At 36.7% G+C, this 20,724-nt stretch overlaps 1 protein-coding gene across 1 annotated transcript in view; it reads left to right on the top strand.

The window, feature by feature from the left end:
* The window catches only part of SLC10A7 (solute carrier family 10 member 7), a 185,146-nt gene that overhangs the window by 39,083 nt on the left and 125,339 nt on the right, over positions 1-20,724 (top strand). Inside the window, exon 5 of the mRNA XM_090288902.1 lies at positions 17,565-17,603. Within this exon, the coding sequence (XP_090145028.1) occupies positions 17,565-17,603 (39 nt within the window). The remainder of the gene's footprint in view (positions 1-17,564; positions 17,604-20,724) is intronic.

Raw genomic sequence — 20,724 nt, 5'->3', positions numbered from 1 at the left:
ATTTCATGTATGGATGTGCAATGATTTATTTCAGCCCTGAATAAGTTTGCAATTAAAAAATAATGCTATGATGAAAATTCCTATAGCTAAATCTTTTCTTGGATCTGTATTATTTTCCTAAATAGATTTTTTAAAGTGGAATTGGGCCAAAGGGTGAGTATGGACATTTTTAGGGTTTTGCTCTTTACTGCGACACTTCCAGCCAGGCTATGAAGGGTGTACCAGGACATTTTCTCAGAACTCTCATCAATCATAGGTATTATTATTATTTAAGAAAACTTTTGCTCATTTGTTCATTTCCCTCCCACACTACTTCTGTGTTCTCAGTTCAGGTTGGTCCCTGGTGTAAAGATGAGGAATCCACATAATATTTTATAGAAATGCATATTTAATAAACATTTTTATTTCATGTCCTCATCCCCAATTTCCGTTGCTCATATTGAGACTGAAACCTAGAGGGAAATATTTAAAAAACTGCTCTATTTTTTTATTTTACTTCCACCCCAAGAACTACACCCTGCGGTTGCTGAATCCGTTCTTTAACTAGATCTCTAACTGTGTTATAAATGGGGCCTGTAAAAGGATCTGAGGACAAGACCTTTAAGCCTTTTTTAAATCACATCTTAAAATCTTGGACAACTTATATAAGAGTGTTTGGGCTACTGTTATTACAGTGAAACCTTCTGAGGGTGTCTTCTCAGGTAATCTTTTTTCAGAGAAAGTCATTTATAGATATAAAACATTTGACCAGAAGAGAGCCCCAGGTTGTCAGAGTTACTTACACACCGTGGTTCAGCTGGGCCTGTTTATTAAATCATCTCCTGGCAGCCCATTAGTTGTGGTGGTACGGCTACTGCATGGACCTCTAAGCTAATATCCCTTCAGTCACTAACAGAAGGATAACCTTAATAAAAATTTGAAGTCGATTTAGTGCTTCACTGCTTGCTGACTAGTGTTACATTACGTTTTAGTGTGTCTACACAATTTCCATTCCATGTATTTTTGATATTCACATGTATCTTATTTACATAGTATATTAGATTCCAATAAAGATTAATGGCCTAGAGCAGAAAGAGTGTTTGGGAGCTTTTTCTTGTAATCCTGACTCAGCCACTGCCAGGATCAGTATGGTGGCGAGCAAAAGTCGCTTCCCATGCTGAACTTCTGTCCAGTTGGTGTTTGTAAAATCAGGGAACTGGGGACATGGTCTCTAATATTTCTTCCTGTGTTACTCTATTATTTGTAGAAAATTAAATTATATTCTGATGCATGTAACATATTGTAATTTTTTTTAAAACCTCAGCTATGCTTTTAGAGAAAATAAAAAGAATTGCTCTATTTGGCCTCCTAGAAAAATTTGAATGACTAGAATTTAAAAAGGAGAAAATCCACATTATTTAATGATAAATAATAGAGTAGAAAGCTCACTTAAAATCAATTAACTTTAAAAAGAGAATTAGTATGTAGTAGTAATTACTGAAAAATATATTTTATTTTATTTTAAAAAATGAAACTAAGTTATGAAAATAAGCTTATTTTATAATTCAGTCAATAAAATTCTGGTTATATTATAACTATTCACCAATTCTTGGTGTGAATGAAGAAAGACTCAATTATTATTTTGGAGGGTGAACATGTCTCTGTGGTTTTCCCAAGAAAATTGTATGATGACATGATTTTGCAACTCTCCCTCCTTATTTTTGCAAAACAGTCATAAAGATACAAATGCAAAAAGAATTTAGGTATCATCAATTTTCACAAGTGCTCTCATTTAAAAATATATTCTAATTATTCTCTTCTCAAGCACCTATCTTGTCAATTCTTTTTTACTTGTCTTTGTTCTGATTTCATTGATTTAATGAAATCCTGCATCTTCTGTAGGACTTACAATTATATTTAACAACTTATTTTCATTGTATTTGTGATGTATTATCACTGTACAGTTTGTAAGAGTCAACCAACCAAAGCTGAAGTACAGAGATAGATACTATTGTGAAATAGTTGGCTTGTGAGTATGGGAAGGGAATATGTTTTTCTTGGGAATCATTTTAGAAATGATTAGTTCATTAGTGAACCTTCTCCTCCTATGATGTCTTTTGTTTTTATGTACAACCTAAGTTCTTCAGGGACTTGGAGAATGAATAGTTGTACAGTTGACCCTTGAACAATGTGGGTATTAGGGGCACAGACCCTACCCCCCACCCCGCGCCATGCAGTTGAAAATTCACATATAACTTTTGACTCCCTGAAAATTTAATTACTGTTAGCCCACTGTTAACTGGAAGGAAGCCTTACCAGTAACATAAACAATCAACATACATTTTGTGTATTATATACTATATTCTTACAATAAAGTAAGCTAGAGGGAACAAAATGTTATTTAAAAAATCATAAGGATTTATTGATGATAGCTCTCTGACAGGTGTGAAGTGGTATCTCATTGTGGTTTTAATTTGCATCTCTTTGATGATTAGTGATGTTGAGCATCTTTTCATATGTCTATTGGCCATCTGTATTTTCCCTGTGGAGAGTGTCTATTCAGGTCCTTTGCCCATTTTTTAATTGGATTGTTCTTTTGGTGTTGAGTTTTATAAGTTGTTTATAAATTTTAGATATTAATCCCTTAACCAATGTATCATTGGTCAATATGTTCTCCCATTCTGTGGGTTGTCTTTTAGTTTTGTTAATGGTTTCCTTTGCTGTGCAAAAACTTTTTAGTTTGATGTAGTCCCATTTGTTTATTTTTTCTTTTGTTTCCCTTTCCTGACAAGATATATATATATATAAATACTGCTACAAGAAATGTCTGAGATTTTACTGCCTGTGTTTTCTTTTAGGATTTTTATGGTTTTAAATCTTACATTTATTTTTTAAATCCATTTTGAGTTTATTCTTGTGCATGGTATAAGAAGGTGGTCTAGTTTTTTTTTTTGTTTTTTTTGCACATAACTGTCCACTTTTCCCAACAGCATTTATTGACTAGATTATCTCTATCCCATTATATGTCCTTGACTCCTTTTTCAAATATTAATTGACCATAAAGGCATGGGTTCATTTCTGGGCTCTCTATTCTGTTCCACTGATATATATGTCTGTTTTTATGTCAGTACCATGCTGTTTTGATTACTATGGCCTTAAAGTATTGTTTCATATCAGGTTGTATGATCCCTCTAATTTTGTTCTTCTTTCTCAAGATTTCCAAGTCTATTTGGGGTCTTCTATGGTTCTATATACATTTTTGGAATATTCTACTTCTGTGAAATTCACCATTGGTATCTTGACTGAAATTGCATTGAATCTATAGATTGCTTTGGGTAGCATGAACATTTTAATGACGTTAAGTCTTCCTATCTATGAACCTGGTATATGCTTCCATTTATTTGTATCCTCTTCAGTTTCTTTCTTCACTATCTTATAATTTCCCAAGTATAGGTCTTTTTAGCCTTGGTTAAATTTATTCCTAGGTATTTTTTGATGCAATTGTAAATTGCATTTTTTCTTAGTTTCCCTTTCTGATAGTTCATTATTGGTGTATAAAAATGTGACTAATTTCTGGATATTTATTTTGTATCCTACTACTTTACTGAATTCATATATCAGTTCTAGTCGTTTTTTCATGGAACTTTGGGGGTTTTCTGTATATAGTATCATGTCATCCGCAAATGACAGTTTTACTTCTTACTTCATAGTTTGTGTCTTTGAAGGAATTTATCCATTTTATCTAAGTTGTCAAATTTTGGAGCATAATGTTGTTCACAATATTCTCATTTTTTAAATATCTGAGAAAACCTCGGGATGTCACATCTTTCATTCCTGATATTGGTCATCTCTATCTCCTCTCTTTCTCCTAGGGCAGAGATAGATAGAATATGGCTTGCAGGCTAAATCTGGCATGCTGCATGGTTTTATATAGTAAGTGAGTTAAGTAAGAATGGTTTGTACATTTTTCTAATGGTTAGAAAAAAAATCGGAAGAAGAATAAAATTTCATGCTCTGTAAACATTAAATGAAAATCAAAATTTAGTATCCATAAATAAAGTTTTATTGGAACACAACCACACGCATTAGTTTATATAGTATCTATGGCTGCTTTTGTGCCACAATAGCAGAGTTAAAAATTTGTGACCAATTGGGCTAATGACCAGATGGGCTAAAAAGCCTAAAATATTTACTATGTTGCTGTAGTATAATAAAAAATATCTGTAGTCTCCGTCCCCGTTTTTTGTCAAGGAGCTTAAAAACCCTTGGAACTTCCTGACTGCTAATAGTGTCTTTGTTGTACTAATGAGGTAACTTGTGATGTGTCTTGGCAACTTCAGTATGGGAACTAGTCATCAGAAAGCCCAGGCACGTCATCAGAGGGTTGGGACTTTCAGCCACTCAACCTCCAGGGAAAGAGATGGGGCTGGATATTGAGTTCAATCACATGGTCAGTGATTTCATCAATTATACCTACATAATGCAACCCCAATTAAAAACTCTGGACCCTGAAGCTCAGGGATACTTCCCGGTTAGTGAACAGTGATGTGCTAGGAGAACAATGTGTTCTGACTTCACAGGACAGGGCCTGGAAGCTCCTAGACCTCCCCTGATGTGCTTTCCTTATCATAGGACTGTAGATGTAAGCATAGCATTTTCAGTGAATTCTGTGAGTTGTTCTTTTGAACTATTGAAGCAGATCATGGGAACCCCCAAATTTGTGACCTATTGGTCACCTGGCGACTCTTGAAGTGCACCTATGGTCTGAAATGAGAGCAGTTTTGTGGAGGACTGAGCCTTTCCCTCGTGGGGTGTGTGCCAACGCCAGGTGCTCCGTTTCAGAACTGGATTGTAGTGTATTCAGTTGGTGGTAGACCAGTTGTGTTGAAATGGAACATTGACCTTTTATAGAAAAGGTTTACCGCTCCCTGTTCTAAAAGTATATAAGTTCTATTGATTCCAACCCCCCACACCAAGGAACCAGCTTTTGATTTCTTTAATCTCTGTTGTCTTTCTGGTTTTGATTTTATTAGTTTCTGCTCATATCTTTATTTCCTTTCTGTGCTCATACACCTTGGAATTATGCAATTTCTTTCCATCTTGATGTTCATGTTTACTGCTTAAAACTGGCCATGGTGGGAGTATCTACAGCACAAAAACCAGCAAATATTAAAAACTGGTGTCCTCTCCTCACCCCAAGAGCCAGTTAGTTGTTAAACATTTATCAGTATCGGCATATGACTTGTAACAGCAATAACACAGCTTTTTAAAAAATATTCTCAGGGGACCTCACATAAAAAGATGATCTCAATGAAAAGTTAATTCAGAAAAGGAAGGGACTTGGTAATGTAAAATGTGATTTAAAACATAAATTTTAAATCTAGAGTTCGAAAAGACTGTGTAGCCTCTGATCCTGAAATCATGAAGAATAGGATAGGTTGGTTCTCTTTGGTAGCGCTTTCGGGGTAGTCCTTTTTGAGGAAAAGTGCCTTGATCAGATGATCTGCAGAAGTTCATGGCAGTTCTGTGGCGAGATGCCGCAGAACCTGTGGTAAGTTATTTCCCAGAAGATGGTAGGAAGGCTATTTTATTGCTAATGAAAAGCTGGTGAGAGTTATTGCTGAGGGATTGATCCATTGCCCTCTTAAGAATCTCTGAGATTCCCAGTCCTAATGGATGGAAGAGCGCAGAAACAACAGAGTTAGGTAGCTGGAGTCTAACATTTGCAGGAAACATTAGACGGTTTGACATAGGTTGTCACTTAGGTTTCATGGATGCCCTTCCAAACCAAGTGTTACGGGAATTCTTGGCCCGTTTCTCCGTTGGCGTGCTGAGAGCTGAGCAGATGTGTTGACATTAAATAGAGCTTCCATTAATTGATCAGAGAAGTGCTCGTTGTATATCACTAGAAGGTACTGAAAAAGGCCATTCTAAAGGAAATTTTAGTAGTTGATTTTTGTGCCGCCATCACACTTTGATCCCATTGATCTTGTATGACAGCCATTAAGTTGTCTATCCTTTAGCCCTGTACTGTGAGCAGTAGTCTGTGGTACTCATTCTTATGTTCTCGGTGCTTGGCTTAATAAATTGTTTAATAAATTTGTGTTGAACGAATGAATGAATAATTAAAGGAGTATTTATTTTAGTCCTTTCTGACAGGAGATAGGAAACCCGAAAGATTGAAAGACAATTAAACTTCAGGAATATTAGAAGTTGGTGTTTTAAAAAAGATCTAATGTCAAGTAGTAGGTGATATTTTAAGTTTAAGTAAGTTTTATTCAGCTACATTACACATATTTATGTTCTTCATCTGCTATATATAATATTTATTTTCAATTTAATAATTGATATTCTGAGTTACACCCACACCCACAGATTGTTCCTCTGAGTATTCAGTGTTAATATAACAGGTAGGACTATTTATATAGATTCTTGTTGGCTTTATTCTCAACTTCATTCAATTCTTAGTCAGACACTGACTGAGCACCTAATATCTGTGTGCACAGCATTGTTCAAGACTTGCCTGAAGATTAAAGAGGGAACCTCTAAAATGTTAGGTGCTACTTAACATAACATTTATTGTGTATGTGTGTGTTTATATATATATATATATATATAAACACACACACACACACATATATATATATATATTGCTAATAAACGCATAATCACTACAAAAACTTTGAAAATGAAGAAAAGCACAAAGAAAAAATATCCATAATCTCATTAGCCCAACATAACTGCTATTAGTATTTTGGTATATGCCTTTCTGTATTAGATATGTACAAATAACTTTTAAAAATAAGATGTAAATAGGCAATGTGGGTGTAACAGAGAAGGTACAGGGAATGTCTAGAGATGAGCTCTTTCTGGCTTTGCCATTAGCCAGTATGACCTTGGGAAAAATCCTTCATCTCTCTACAGTTCTGTTTCTTCATTTATAAAGGGCTTGTCATAGTATCTAAGGGCCCTTCTCACTTGAAAATTCTGATTTCATTGAAATTGAATACCTTTGAAGACTAAGATTTCATGAGAATGAAATTGAATGTGTTTAAGTCTGTATTCATCTCAATTATGAGGCAGATTTTAAAATCTTGAACTACTATAAATATTTCCTGCTAATAGGTTTTCTTATTATGAACCAGTTATATTGAAAGTAACAAATTTCTCCCGGAACAAGAGCCACAATCTGAATTGATGAAGTTATTTGAGTTGATAAATATGTTTTTAGGAAAATGTGTAAATAATTCCTGTAAGCCTTAAAATATGCTACCAGAATAAGAAATAAAGGATCACCACTATTTTAAGTACATATTTTATTGAAAAAAAAAAAAAAAAAAGGCACACGAAGGAGAAAATCAAAGCAGCTATGTTACTTGATTCTTTTTGCGCCTCAAGAAAATTGATTTGGGCTTCCCTCCCCTTCTCCATGCATATTGTGAACATGTAGATTGGTATGCAAGAAGTATTGCATATTATGCACCAAAGCTTGAAAAAATATTCAAAGGTATCTAGTTTGTCTTAGAAGGATCAGTTTTCACATTAAACAATTTTTGTTGAACAGTTAAGATGTCCTCTTACTTTTACCATTTCATAGTAAGATTTTCTGTACACATTTTAATGGTTATTTAAGGGTCCCTGTGTGCTTAGAAAGGAATCTGAATATATGTGTCTTTAAAAAAAAAAAAACAACCTCAGCACAATGTAGCTTATTCCATCAACACCCTCAAATGTCTGGGAGCTGTAGTTGGAACAATATGTAAAAATACAGCTTGTGAAAGATTTCCTTTATTAACTGTCATCATCCGCAGAATATATGTTCAAATAAACGTTGTGTAATAACTAAATTTGAGATTAATAGGCCCCTTAAGAAACAGCGAAGTCATTCAGAATAGTCAGTGAAAAATAGGCTGTGAGACTGTTCCGTGCACATATTGTCCTGCTTACATGCTCTCTCCGGTGTCGTTCCCATTCATCACTGTCGGCAGGCTCTGTGCTCATTAAAACACTCTTGCACAAAAGCAACTTAATTTTCTTAAGAGGAGAAGACACCTGATTCAATTTAGTACCCAGAAACAGTAACTTGAATATATTTCTCCTTGCCTGAACTGAGATGAATAGTCATAAACAAGAATATCCATCCTCCGATCATTTCAAGATTAAAGGTATTAAATAATTTTTAACATTGGTATCAAGAAATGGACCTGTAGAGATAGGCAAGAAATGTAGCTTACCCTCAGAAAAGCAGCTAGATGTCGTTTACTCTTAGGTGCCATATATATGACCTTCTGTTCATTTCTGTAATGTTTTTAAAACAAAGAGTTGAAGTGATCATTAAAATGGTGAATTTTAATGGTACATGTTCTAAAATTAATCTTCTTTATATTGGTGAATACCTTGTAGCAGTATATAGTCTTCTTCACTTAAAAGATTTAACGGTTGAGAAGGAATATTCAAAATTGATTTCTAAACAGTATTTTACTTCTTAGCCATTGCTGCTTAAAAAAATACAGTAACAGCCCTGTCTGCTGTGGCTCAGTGGGTTGGGCATTTTCCTGCAGAACAGAGGGCCACTGGTTCAATTCCCAGGCAGGGCAAATGCCTAAGTTGCAGGCCAGGCCCCCGGTTTGGAGCATGAGAAAGGCAACTGATGGATGTTTCTCTTGCACATCAATGTTTCTCTCCCTCTATTTCTCTCTCCCTTCCTCTCTCTCTAAAAATAAATAAATAAAATCTAAAAAATGCAATGAGAAATAACAGAATCAAATGGAGAATGTCCCTTTAATGTTGCGCAGGATGTATAAGCTCGCATTTTAATTGATGCCCTGTATATTTACTTCTGTATTATGGTTCAATAGGACTTAAATGTAACAAAGAAATGTATAACTCCAATTTTACTTGCTATGAGATTTATGCAGTGAGCTTGTGGTAATTAAATAGTCAATATTAAAATTAAAACTAAGATGCTTATCAAAAATCCATTATAATTGGCTTTTAAAACAAACAATACATTTTTCCCTTATTTATTTATTTGTTTGTTTGTTTGTTTATTGCCTTTTATGGCACTTTGTAAAATACCTGACAAGTAAAAAGAAAATATTTTGTGTTTCTATACTTAATGGAAGCCCAAGGATTGGAATTTAATCTTTGATGTCTTTAGGTATTTTTCAAACTAAACCTATGCTTAGAAAGGAAACAAATATCAAGGACAGTTCTCCGTGTTAATCAGAGGCTGAAGTGATATAAATTCACATAATTGAGGATCTTTTCCAGGGTAAGACAGTGCAGCTTTGATCTCCAACGATTGTCACCAACAGGCCGTTTTCTTTTCTTTATTGTTTGTGTCGTGCCACGTGCCGTGGGGACAAGAGAGAGTACTAAATAAAGCTTACTCTGCCCACCTACAGGACGCATTGCCTGATTAGCTCCTTCTTATTCTCGACCTTGTTTAGGAACATGATTGTATCTGTTAGGCTTCAAAGAATAGAAAAGCAGACTAGAAGTAGCTTAGTCGAGCAATAACTTGTTTTCTCATTTACCAAGATGCCTGTAGGCAGGGGGAGCTGGCATTGGTCCTGTTCTTTGGGTCTTTCTTTACTGGCCACAGAATAACTTTCACTGCTCTAGGCAGAAAGAAGGGAAGAAGGGCAGCTCCAAAAACCAACCTCCCTCCCCTTCCCCCCACTCCATGAAGTGGTTATCGATTTATATCTCATTGGCAACCCTAGCTTTTCCTTTTTCATGTGAGCTTTTTGGGTCTTACTTAAAAAAAAAAAAGTTTCCTTTTCTAAAGGCATAAAGGTAGTGTCATAGTTCGTTCTAAAAGTTTTAAGGCTTTGCCTTCCAAACGTAGGTTTTTAATTTATCTAATAATTTCTTCCTTAGTATGTTGTGAAAAACCTAGTTTCTCCTCCTTTCCCAACTGCTTTAGGGCACTGTTGTCATATACAGCTTTCTCTCACAGTCGGTGAATTTTTATTGTAAACTCCTGTCAGTGGGGGTTGTTTTATCTGGGAATCCGCTGTGGCCTGGATTATCAAAGTGTGACCTTGAAGATGTTTTCCGTTTGAGTCTTTCTAGGCCTTGGGAGTTCCACTGGTCTTTGATTCATCTTCTCTTTTCTTTGAGTTAATTGTGAGTTTGGAATTCTTGAATCACTTGGGTAATGTAACTTCAGCCCCATGCCCACCCGAGATGCAGCCCTTGTCTTGCTTTCCTGAGTTTGCCAGTGGATATTTCTGGCTGCTCTTCTGTAGGTGGAGCAGTCCTTCCCAGTGTCCTCCACCCGCTACAGGCCTCCTGTCTGTCTCCCACTCTGCAGGACTCACCCCGTGTCCTCCTTGCTCCCGAGTCAGGGTTCCCAGGACAGTGCAGCGCCCGGCCTCTCTGGTTTTGGCTAGCTTCTATGTCTCGTACCCACTTTTCTTTTTCTTTCTTTCTTTCTTTCTTTCTTTTCTTTCTTTCTCTCTCTCTCTCTCTCTCTCTCTCTTTCTTTCTTTCTTTCTTTCTTTTTTTCTTTCTTTCTTTTCTTTCTTTCTTTTTCTCTTTTCTTTCTTTCTTTTTCTCTTTCCTTCCTTCTTTCCTTCCTTCCTTCCTTCCTTCCTTCCTTCCTTCCTTCCTTCCTTCCTTCTTTCTCTTTCTTTCTTTCTTTCTTTCTTTCTTTCTTTCTTTCTTTCTTTCTTTCTTTCTTTCTTTCTTTCTTTCTTTCTTTCATCTTTCTTTTTGTCTCTCTTTCTTCCTTCCTTTTTTTAGCTCAATTCTGCATTTAAAATATTGTGCTATTCTAATCTCTTCATTGAATGCTGTGAATTTGAAGATGATATATTACAAGAAATGCCATCTCACGAACTTGATTCCCCAACCTCCCCCCGCTCTCCTTTGACAGCATCTCTGCCAGATCTCCTGGTTTTGTAGTCACTTTTAGTTACAAACACAGTCATACTTAGTAATGAGGATTAGCTTTTTGGTATTAAATAATCCAGGTCAATCTAGTTTAAAACTCCAAATTCCCTGCTTTCCTGTCATAGGCTTAACATGTATTTTTTTTAAACACAGAAAATTATACTTTTTTCTTAATGAATATATACATATATGATAACAATTGTGAATGGGATTATTTTCTTAATTTCTCTTTCTGATAGTTCACTACTGGCATATAAAAATGCAACTGATTTCTGGGTATTAATTTTATATCCTGCTACTTTACTGAAATCATTGATCAGTTCTAGTAGTTTCTTGATGGAATCTTTAGGGTTCCCTATGTACATTATTATGTAATCTGCAAATAATGACAGTTTTACTTCCTCCTTTTTCAATTTGGATGTCTTTTATTTCTTCTTCTTGTCTGATTGCTGTGGCTAGGACTTCTAGTACCGTGTTGAATAGGAGTGGTAAAGCGGATATCCTCGTTCTGTTCCTGGTCTTAAGGGGAATGCTTATACTTTTTGCCCATTGAGAATGAGGTATAAAAATATAAAATGGGGTCAGCAGGGTCATTGGGGAAGAGGGTGTTGACGGTTCTACTACTCTTTTACCTTCTCACCCTCCCTTCTCTGGTCTCTTTAGAGTCAGGGTGACGGTAAGGACAGTTGTAGTAGAGACAGTGGGGCGCTCTTTTCTAATTGGTGCTGCTGTAGTCTGACCCTCAGTGCCCTCTGTCATAGAGGTGTCCACAGGCTTATTCTGTTTGCTGCACAGGTTAGCGGAGAGAGTTCTTTAGCATAGACCTCCACCCCTTGCCCCCAAATATGTCCCTTCAGCCTCTTATTGCTGGATTCTCTTTCCCTGGAATGCTGCTATTTTGGGTCTCTCCAGATGAATCAAGTTTGGTGGCAGTCCACTGAGGCATCTACCTGGCCCATGTGGAATTGACAGAACCTGACCCCATCACAGAATTGAAGTACACTGGGCCCAATAGTTTACCCACTCCTGGCCCCACCATTGTGGTCCCTTCTAGGCAGCCTCCCCACCTGTCTTTGGTACTCTTATACATAGTCCAAACCCACCCCCTATGCAATTCTAGGGAATAAATGCACCATGATGTTTCCCAGAAGTCCCAGGGAGCGTGCTCGGCTCCTTGGCAGCCTTGCAAGTCCTTTCTTCCCTCAGTAAGCATCCAGCACAAGACAGCGGTGCTATTCTTGCTTCCTCACACTTTCTCCTATCCCCACTCTAGGTTCTTTTGAAGATCTTGTCCCCTCCCCCAACTTGGGAGGTGTCATTGGCAGTGAACTTCCTCTCCTAGAGGAGGAGAAAAAAGTTAGAAGACCCTCCACTCCTGGACATTTTCTTTCATTAATCTCCCCTAGAATTTCTAGTTTGTTATTATCTAGCCTGCATGTGACATGGTCCCCGGCCTAGTTTTCGTGCCTTTTAATACGTACTACACAGATATATATCTTGCTCTAGAATAGACACTTGCCACCTGTTCTCAGCTTGACGCATTTATCAGGAGTTCTGAAACAACCACAAATGTCTCATTTTAACATTTTGGTAAACATTTCTTTACACGTTGACGGGGGAAGCAGAGTATACAACAGTGAAAACTGGATGTTTCATAAATTACCTTGCAATCGATTATTTACACTCACTATAAACAGTGGATCTCATTTTTTTATTTAGCGCTCTACTGGGGGAAGGAAGTAGAGGGGGGTTGTGCCAGGATTGTGAAAGTTTTAGATGTCACGCTGTAAGAGAAGACTCGGGTAGGACCCAGCCGTGTTCACATATTTGAAGTGCAGTTATTTAAAAAGGGGGTCGCAGATTTACAGAACTCCAGAGCGGGGGATGTGGTCAGTGCATGGCGGTTGAGGAAGGTGAAGGTCTGGGGCTTACTGCAAGGTAGAGCTCCATAACAGTTAAAAGCATTCGGCGATGGGAAAACTCGCTTTTATGAGTAAGAGGACTCTCTGTCCCCGTTGTTTTCAGGGTTTTTTTTGTTTGTTTGTTTTTAAATTTACCTTTTTATTTCAAATAATTCCAAAGTTATGAAGAAATTAATTTGTTATTGAACTTGCTTAATTTTTCAAAATAATTTAATAAAGACAAGCTGTATAGTATATAATGAAACATCAGTAAAATACTATATATTGAGTAAAATTGGGCTGATACTAAAAGCAATATATTATCTAAAACTTTGTAATATAAAGGAAGCCAATCTACACAGTATTAAAAAATCATCTCAGTATGAACTCTTTTTTTTTTTTTCAGTTAGCATTGATCTAATTATCCTTCAAATGTGATTACACCAAATCATGCATTTTTCAGATGGGTTTCGTGAGTTCATTAATGAAAACATTGCTGTGTAGGACATTCAGTTAGCACAAAAGTATTCATTCATTTATTTATTAATGTTTGTTGAGGGTCTGCAATGAGCCGGGTACTCTTCTAGGCTCTGAGTATAACATCTTGTGCAATTTAGACAGAATTCTTGCTCTAATGGACCATTCTTATAGAATGGAGCATTCTAGTCAGGGAACGGGTAATTACATTGTTTCTGGAAAAAGAGAAAAATAAGAAACTATATCTAAAAATCAGTGACCTGCCTGAGGTATGGCTTCTAGTAGGCAGAGGAGAGGAAACTCATGCCCTGAGAGAGTCTGCTTTATGACCTTAGGGTTCTACTTTCGGAACACAGTATCTTTGGTGGTTCATGTTTGATGTCAGTCCATAAGGTTTGTGTTCTCTTTAGCCATGTTTGTTTTAATACGAAATAAATAGTGGATTTTTGCTTTATTCTCAAAGCCAAACATTCACACCCTAGAGCTACTCCTGGGAGATTCCCTCGGTCCGTCCTGTGGCTTCTCATCCCCAGCCCAGCGACATGTGCCAGAAGGGTGAGCCCCTCCAGCTGGTCAGGCAGCCAGCAAGATACCACTAATGCAGGAAGTAGGGGTTGGAATCTTAATTTCGTTTTTAAGAAGAATTTAAAAGAATTTAAAATGCAAACAATAAATGGCTGAACATGTTAAAAACAAAAGCCAAACAGGACAGACAGAGAACAAAATTAAAAATAAAAAATAACCCTCACCCAAATCCCATTCAACAAATTTAACCATAGTTAGGAGATTTTTTTGTGATCACTTTTAGAAAAAATAGTCTTTTCTTATACATACCCGTGTATATGTGTGTATGTGTATAAATATTTGCACAGTCAGGATGTGATATTGTGATTTATAATAAGAAATATGTATTTGGTGCACCTAGGACAGGAGAGCTCCATTCCCTTCCCCATGTCCTGTCCTGTGCACCTCTGTCATCTCTCTGCCCTTGGGTTATATACTTTTAGAACAAAGCAGGAATCTAGCGAGTAAACCTGTATCCTGCGTCCTGTGAGCTGCTCCAGCAAATGAATCAACCTCAAGGAGGGGGTTGTGGGAACCTTCAGTTTATAGCCAGTTGGCCGGGAGCATAGGTGTCACCTTGGACTTGTGATTGCCATCCGAAATGGGGGGACAGCCTTAGGGACTGAGCCCTTAACTTGCAGGATTTGACACTTGTTTCAGGTAGATGGTCGCACAATGGAGTTGAATTGTAGTGCACCCAGCAGATGCCTGAGACTTGCTTGTTGTGGAAACCAAACATATTGAAAGAATTATACACACTGTTTTGAAACTTGCTTTTTTCACTTTAAAGATCAGTGTGCTTTCATATCAGTATAGGCAAGTCATCCTCTTTCTAAGGCTGCATTGCATGCCTTGGTAATTCTAGATTTGACTTAACTGTCACTTTATAGTAGTGGTAAATTTTAAAACATTATGTTAAGCATATTGTCACTGTATCATCATCGGAAGGTTACAGGAAGTAAAACAAGATGTCAGAGATGCTTCTATCAGGTGGGAGACTGAAGTCTAAATCTGTTATTGCTGCCGCTTGGTTGCGGTTTGGTCAGGTCAGTCCTCTGTGTCTCCCAGTCCCCGGATTCTGCCGGACACACAGGAACTGAGTAGGTGAGGTCAGTCTGCAGTGGGACAGGTAGCCACACAGATGGGTCCCTTCCATCGTGTGACCAGTGCCATGGCCAAGGTGTGCTGCTGCTGTGGCAGCAGGTGTAGGGGCATGGAGTCCACCCAGCAGTGTTGCTGTGTGTGTGTGTGTGTGTGTGTGTGTGTGTGTGTGTGTGTGTGTGTGTGGAGGAGGTGACTGAAACCTTCTTAGAAGGACAAAACTCAAGCTGAGATGCTGACGTCAGTGGGAGAGGAAGAACGGTAGAGACGGGCACTCCAGGCCAGGGAAGCAAGAAGCAAGAAGCAGCACGATGAGCTTGGGGAATTGTCAGAATAAAATTTGAGGCAGGACATGAGGCCTCTCTCCAGACAGAGGCCTGTTTATGGGGAGCCTTGTATATCATGCTAAGCAGTTGGGAATTCCTCATTAAGTCAAAAGACACCCATGTCCCTGATATATCTGTTAAATACCCTATGAATATTTATCTTCACTCTCTGGAAGTCTGCAAAACATAATTCCTTCAATATGCTACAAATGCAGGATTGAGCCAACTAGTAGCTTAATTATCTATTAACATTAAGTCCTAGATTCTTGGTTTAGTGCAATATGCTACAAATGCAGAATTGAGCCAACTAGTAGCTTAATTATCTATTGACATTAAGTCCTAGATTCTTGGTTTAGTGTCTGATGTCATGTGACTCTTCAGAGTACCCAAATCTTTTCACCAATGACTGCCTGATCACACTGCCTAGAAGGACTGAGTGTAATGTAGGGTAAGTGAGTGAGTTCACATCCATCACCTCCGTCAGAAAAACAACTTAGAATAAGTTGGCCTGCAGCATCTTTGGATACCTAAGATATCACTGTCATTTTATAAAGTGCAGTAACAGAGCCAATCATATGAAACATATTTCTTGTGTTTGGGTTTAAGAAGAGAACTTGGTGGAGTGCAAGTGTGGTGATTTGGTCTGATGAGTAGTAATTGATATTCATTTTACTTGACTTCTAAGCCTTTTTATTTCTAACCATTATTATTATTTTTTTTTAATGCTAAGCAAAACTGTTAGCTATCTAGTATAAAGTTGGTGAAAGGCACTGGAAAGAAGCAAGTTTGGAAGAGAAGAACTCAAAGTGGAAGACTTTATTCCTTTACTAGAACTAGAGATCAGTCTATTTTAAGCACAAAATAAGATCAGGAAATAAGCGTTGTTTATGGGGAAGGTGCATTTTTGTAGAAAGGAAGGCAGTGTTCCCCATTGATCTGGCACCACTCATTTATTTATACTGTTTTACTTATTTTTCTCCTCGTATAAAACTTTTTTCCTGAGTCATCTGTCCTAGAACTCCAGGAAGGTATGTTTATGTTGCTGTAGTTTATTTACAGTTGTCATCTGCAATGTTTTACTCAGGCAGATCTTTATTTATTTATTTTTTTCACTGCTCCCTGCACAACATGGAACACCATATGCCATCACCTCTGTCAGGAAGCAAAGGTTCCCCTGGTCTGTGCCTGCGCTTATGCCACAGAGGAGGTGTGGTCCGGTGCCATCTTTTATTGATGGGGCCAGCAAAGGAGAAATCTAATGAAATTATCAAAGCTTTGAATTAATTATGAACTTGAACAGGAGAGCTAAGCTCTCTGGAGCCAAGGATCTCATTACTCTCACTGCATCCTCTTCTGGAGCAGAAGGCTTTTGCAGCTACAGCTCTTAGCTTGGCTTTGGACTTGGTTCAAACTTGCTAAACTGACATCGTCTTCTTACTACGATGTGGCTGCTACTGTCCATGATGATTAACTTAATTCTGCTCTGGATCTGCAGGCAATGTCAAGAGGGTTTCTCTGCCCCTCCGCTTGCCTTTTATTGTTTTTTTCTTTCTTTCTCTTTTCTTTCATCAAATTGGATGTTATACAAGTTCCTATCCTTTTTGAATAATACAAGATGCTTTTAGGATTCAAGTGTAGCTTCATGGAATACAATGATTGATTTAAAGTTAAGAGCTGTATTACTTCTATGTATTTCCTGGATATTTAGGTAAGCAAAGTCAAATATTTCTTCTTTGCACTGTGAACACCCAATAGAAGTTTTTCTTGTTTATTTCTACTGTAGAATTAACAGAGTAGTGATAACTTCCACGGTCTTAAAACATTGTTGATAATTTTAATGTGTGCTGTACAGAAACCACTGATCTCACTTTGTGGGGATCTCCTAGGACTCAGGCTCTCTGATAGTTAATGATTTCTTAACGATTCTGTGTTTCCTTTTCTCAGTAATATGAAAATTTTTTTGAATAAATCACCCTCTGATTGTTTTAACTCTAGTGACAAAATCAATAACAACAAGGCTTCAGTTTATTATTGGTCACAATTCTTTGGTACTGTCACATAGGTTCAGAGCATCTCATGGCAAGCCTTTTCTGCTTGCTTTTGAGACCCATTATTTATGGATTCCTAAGCTGCAGCTCATTTGTCTCAGTAAACTATAGGCCACTGGCAATTTTTGTAAGCAGTGACTAACTTTGCCTTATAGAGTCAATGTTTTAAGATTTTTGCATAGTGGGGGATGGGACAATGATAATTTTGCTCTTTCTTTTCCTATTCACCTTCAGCAAGTTTTTCCCCCATTTTATTTTCTCTATAGGCAGCAGCAATATTTAATTCAGCCTTTGGAAGTTTTTTGGTAAGTAAACATGGTTTAACTTGTCTATTATAACTTTTGTTGTGATATTGTTTACATGAAAGATTTAGTGATATTGGACTTCTTTTACTATATTCTTTTAAATATAAGAGTATTTGAATCTTTTATGCTCCATTATCCTGGAGAAAAATAGTTAATAAAGAAAGAAAATTTTCTCTTGCAATATAATATGTAGACTTAGGTTTAATATTCCATTTAATGGATTCATGGAATCAATTAAAACACTATGTCTCTTTACAGAGGTTATGTCAATATATTGATCATTTAATGAGGTCTTTTAGATTATTATTATTTTGTGTCATGGGACTGAGGATTTTGAAAAGGAAACATGACCCAGCTGCTCAGAAAGGGAATGCTAATTTACTTGTTGACATGTCATTTATTTTGTACATTTCATTGTCAAAGAAGCTACTGTCTTCTTCTGAGAAATCTATGTGAAAAAAATTTGAAATGAGGAAATCGCTAAAGAGCGATTTGCAAGACAATGCAATATTTTTTGATAGGTAAACTGTAAATTATATGTAAAAATTTTTAAATAGTTCATTTTTCATACATAGAACCAATACATTGTAATTATAAGGATAATACTATTTTAGCATTTTAATCATTGTTTTTAAAATAGATGATGAAACAAAAGGCTTGGTTTGTATTATGAATGAATGTGAAAGAAGCTGAATTTTATATTAATTGGATATTTTTATTTTTATCTTCCCTGAAACTTTGCTAAATTCACAAAAATAAATTAGAATACTGCATTTTTGATACATAACATATTAGTAGATATACGTATACAAATAATTGAGACTAGAATCAGTGCATATAAACTGGTTCATGAGTCTAAGCAAAAATATCAATTTCTGTATAAAATGTGCTTATGTCACTTATTATTTAAATTATTTAAATGTAGTTAAAGCTTTTAAACGTATTGTTACAGTGTTAATTCTACATCCTTGTATATAGATTTTAATGTTTCAGTGTTACAAAACTTTTACTTACATAATTTCTGCAAAATATGTTTAGAATATGTCTTATTTTTAAAGAAGCAGTGATGTTATTCCTGAAGCTGTATTATTATTAGGTTTCAGAAAAGAGATAATAGTCTAATGAAAATGATCTCTCGACCTACTTCTGTTAGACTCAATAATATTTTAAGTCACTATTGCATGTGTGCAAGAATTATTTTCTGAGAAGCCAAGTTTTTATGTGGTTTGGAACCATATATATTCACTATCAAAGCATGGTTTCCTAAGCTGCATCTCTTACTCTTTTAAATGTCTAAGGTAATTAAGAAAATAGGTTGAGGCAATTGTCTGAGTAACTTAAGCAAAATACTTTATCCTGTATTTGGAAAACAAGCTCACTTGGTATAGTTTAAGCTTTGCATTGACACGATGAACAACAAACATATCAAGATATTTGTTCTACAAGGCATAATTCTTTGATAAGTTTCAGTGAGGTAAAACTTGTCCTGGGGAATCTTCAGGGTTTTTATTATGCTTTTTCACTTCTAAAAATGTGCGTGTTCTTACTTCTTAGTCTTCTGCTCTTTTTCCTCTCTTCATCTTCTAGCTGATCTGAATTCAATTAATCAATCAAAAATATTTATTGATGTCCTGCCCCTCAGAGGTGGTTGTCTAGTGACCGTAGGGGCTGCAAAGAAATATGGTGGGGCTCCCTCCATGTTGTGAAATTGACATATACAAAAAGAAATATGATGTAAAAGTTAAGAAGTCAAACAAAAGATGCTACTGTATGATATAATTCTTTCAAATGGCAGAGGGAATATGCACTCTGAATTCCAAGGTCAAACAGAAACAGTGTCGCTGAGCTGGGCCTTAAAGTGTGTTAGGACTTAGCTAGTTCAGAAGAGAAGAGAGGAAATGGCCGAGAAATACCAGAGAAGCACATGTGTGTGTGTGTGTGTGTGTGTGTGTGTTTTCATTTTTCCTTACATTTCCTGTCCCTGCTTTTTTTCCCCCGAAGTTGAAAATTACCAGAAAGAGTTTGAGAATGAAAATTATGATCGGAGATGTTTTGCTCAAGTGTTATAAAAGAAATAATTCTATTTCTTTTTTCCTCCTTCTCCATCATAGTTACAATAAACTTTGGATTATGAAATATGTATGAGTCTGAATTAAATCAGTTAGAATTGGGTTCAGCTTATTTTTTAAAAATAATAGCAGCTTATACAAGATAGAGGCTTATTTCTCTGTTAGGTAAAACTCGGAGGAGGCTGTGCAAGTACGATACAGTGGCTCCATGGTCTCACTGTGGACTAGATGCCTCTCTTCCTCCTCCACCCTGCCCAGCATGCAGCTTCCTGCCCCGGGGCTGCCTTATGACCCAGGAGAGCTGCTGGCACTCCCGCCAGAAAGATACCTGGATAGCAAGGTAAAGTGGAAAAGGACAAAGAGCTGCCCTAAAAGCTAAGTCTGGAAAGCAGCATCCCTAGAATTTCAGCAGCATACTTAGTAATATTTTCTTGTAGAACTTCGTCATATGGTCATACCTAGCCACGGGAAGGGCTGGGACATGTGCCGCTTTGTGAAGAGCCAACATTTGGATTTCTGTTACTGAGGAAGAAGAGAATGGGTCTTAAGAGGCAGCGAGCATGTTCTGCACATGGACACTAGACAGCAGTTGTCAAGAGTTTGAAGAAAGAGATTAATCTCAGTTGAATGATAGGAGAAATCTTCAGGGAGAAGTTGGTGCTTGAATTGGGTTTCGGAGAAGGACTTATTTTAATTTCAAATTATAACCATCAAGTGTCATTTTGTTATTCTTAAAGAGTGGTACTTGTTAGAGTTTTTGGGGGGGAGTTTTCTTCATAAGTGGAAAATATCTACCTACTCTTAAAATTTAGGATGATGGGCGGTAGTATGGTTTCTGGAGTCAGACTTGTCTGGGTTTCAGTCCTTACTTGGCTGAATACTAGCCTAACCATATAACCTTCCTATATGTAAAATGAGGTAATGGTAGTATCTAAACTGATCCACTGTGGTGAGGATTAAATGAGATAAGATGCTTGTATTGTGTGGTAGAAATAACTGGTCTAGGTTTTGTCCAAGCTCTGCCATGATTTTTGTGTGTGACCATGGACACA

Source organism: Furipterus horrens, unplaced genomic scaffold (assembly GCF_987537825.1).
Source record: "Furipterus horrens unplaced genomic scaffold, mFurHor1.1.pri manual_scaffold_10, whole genome shotgun sequence".
Lineage (NCBI taxonomy): Eukaryota > Metazoa > Chordata > Mammalia > Chiroptera > Furipteridae > Furipterus > Furipterus horrens.
The sequence above is the reverse complement of the archived record's forward strand: the minus strand, read 5'-3'. Positions and strand labels throughout refer to the sequence as shown.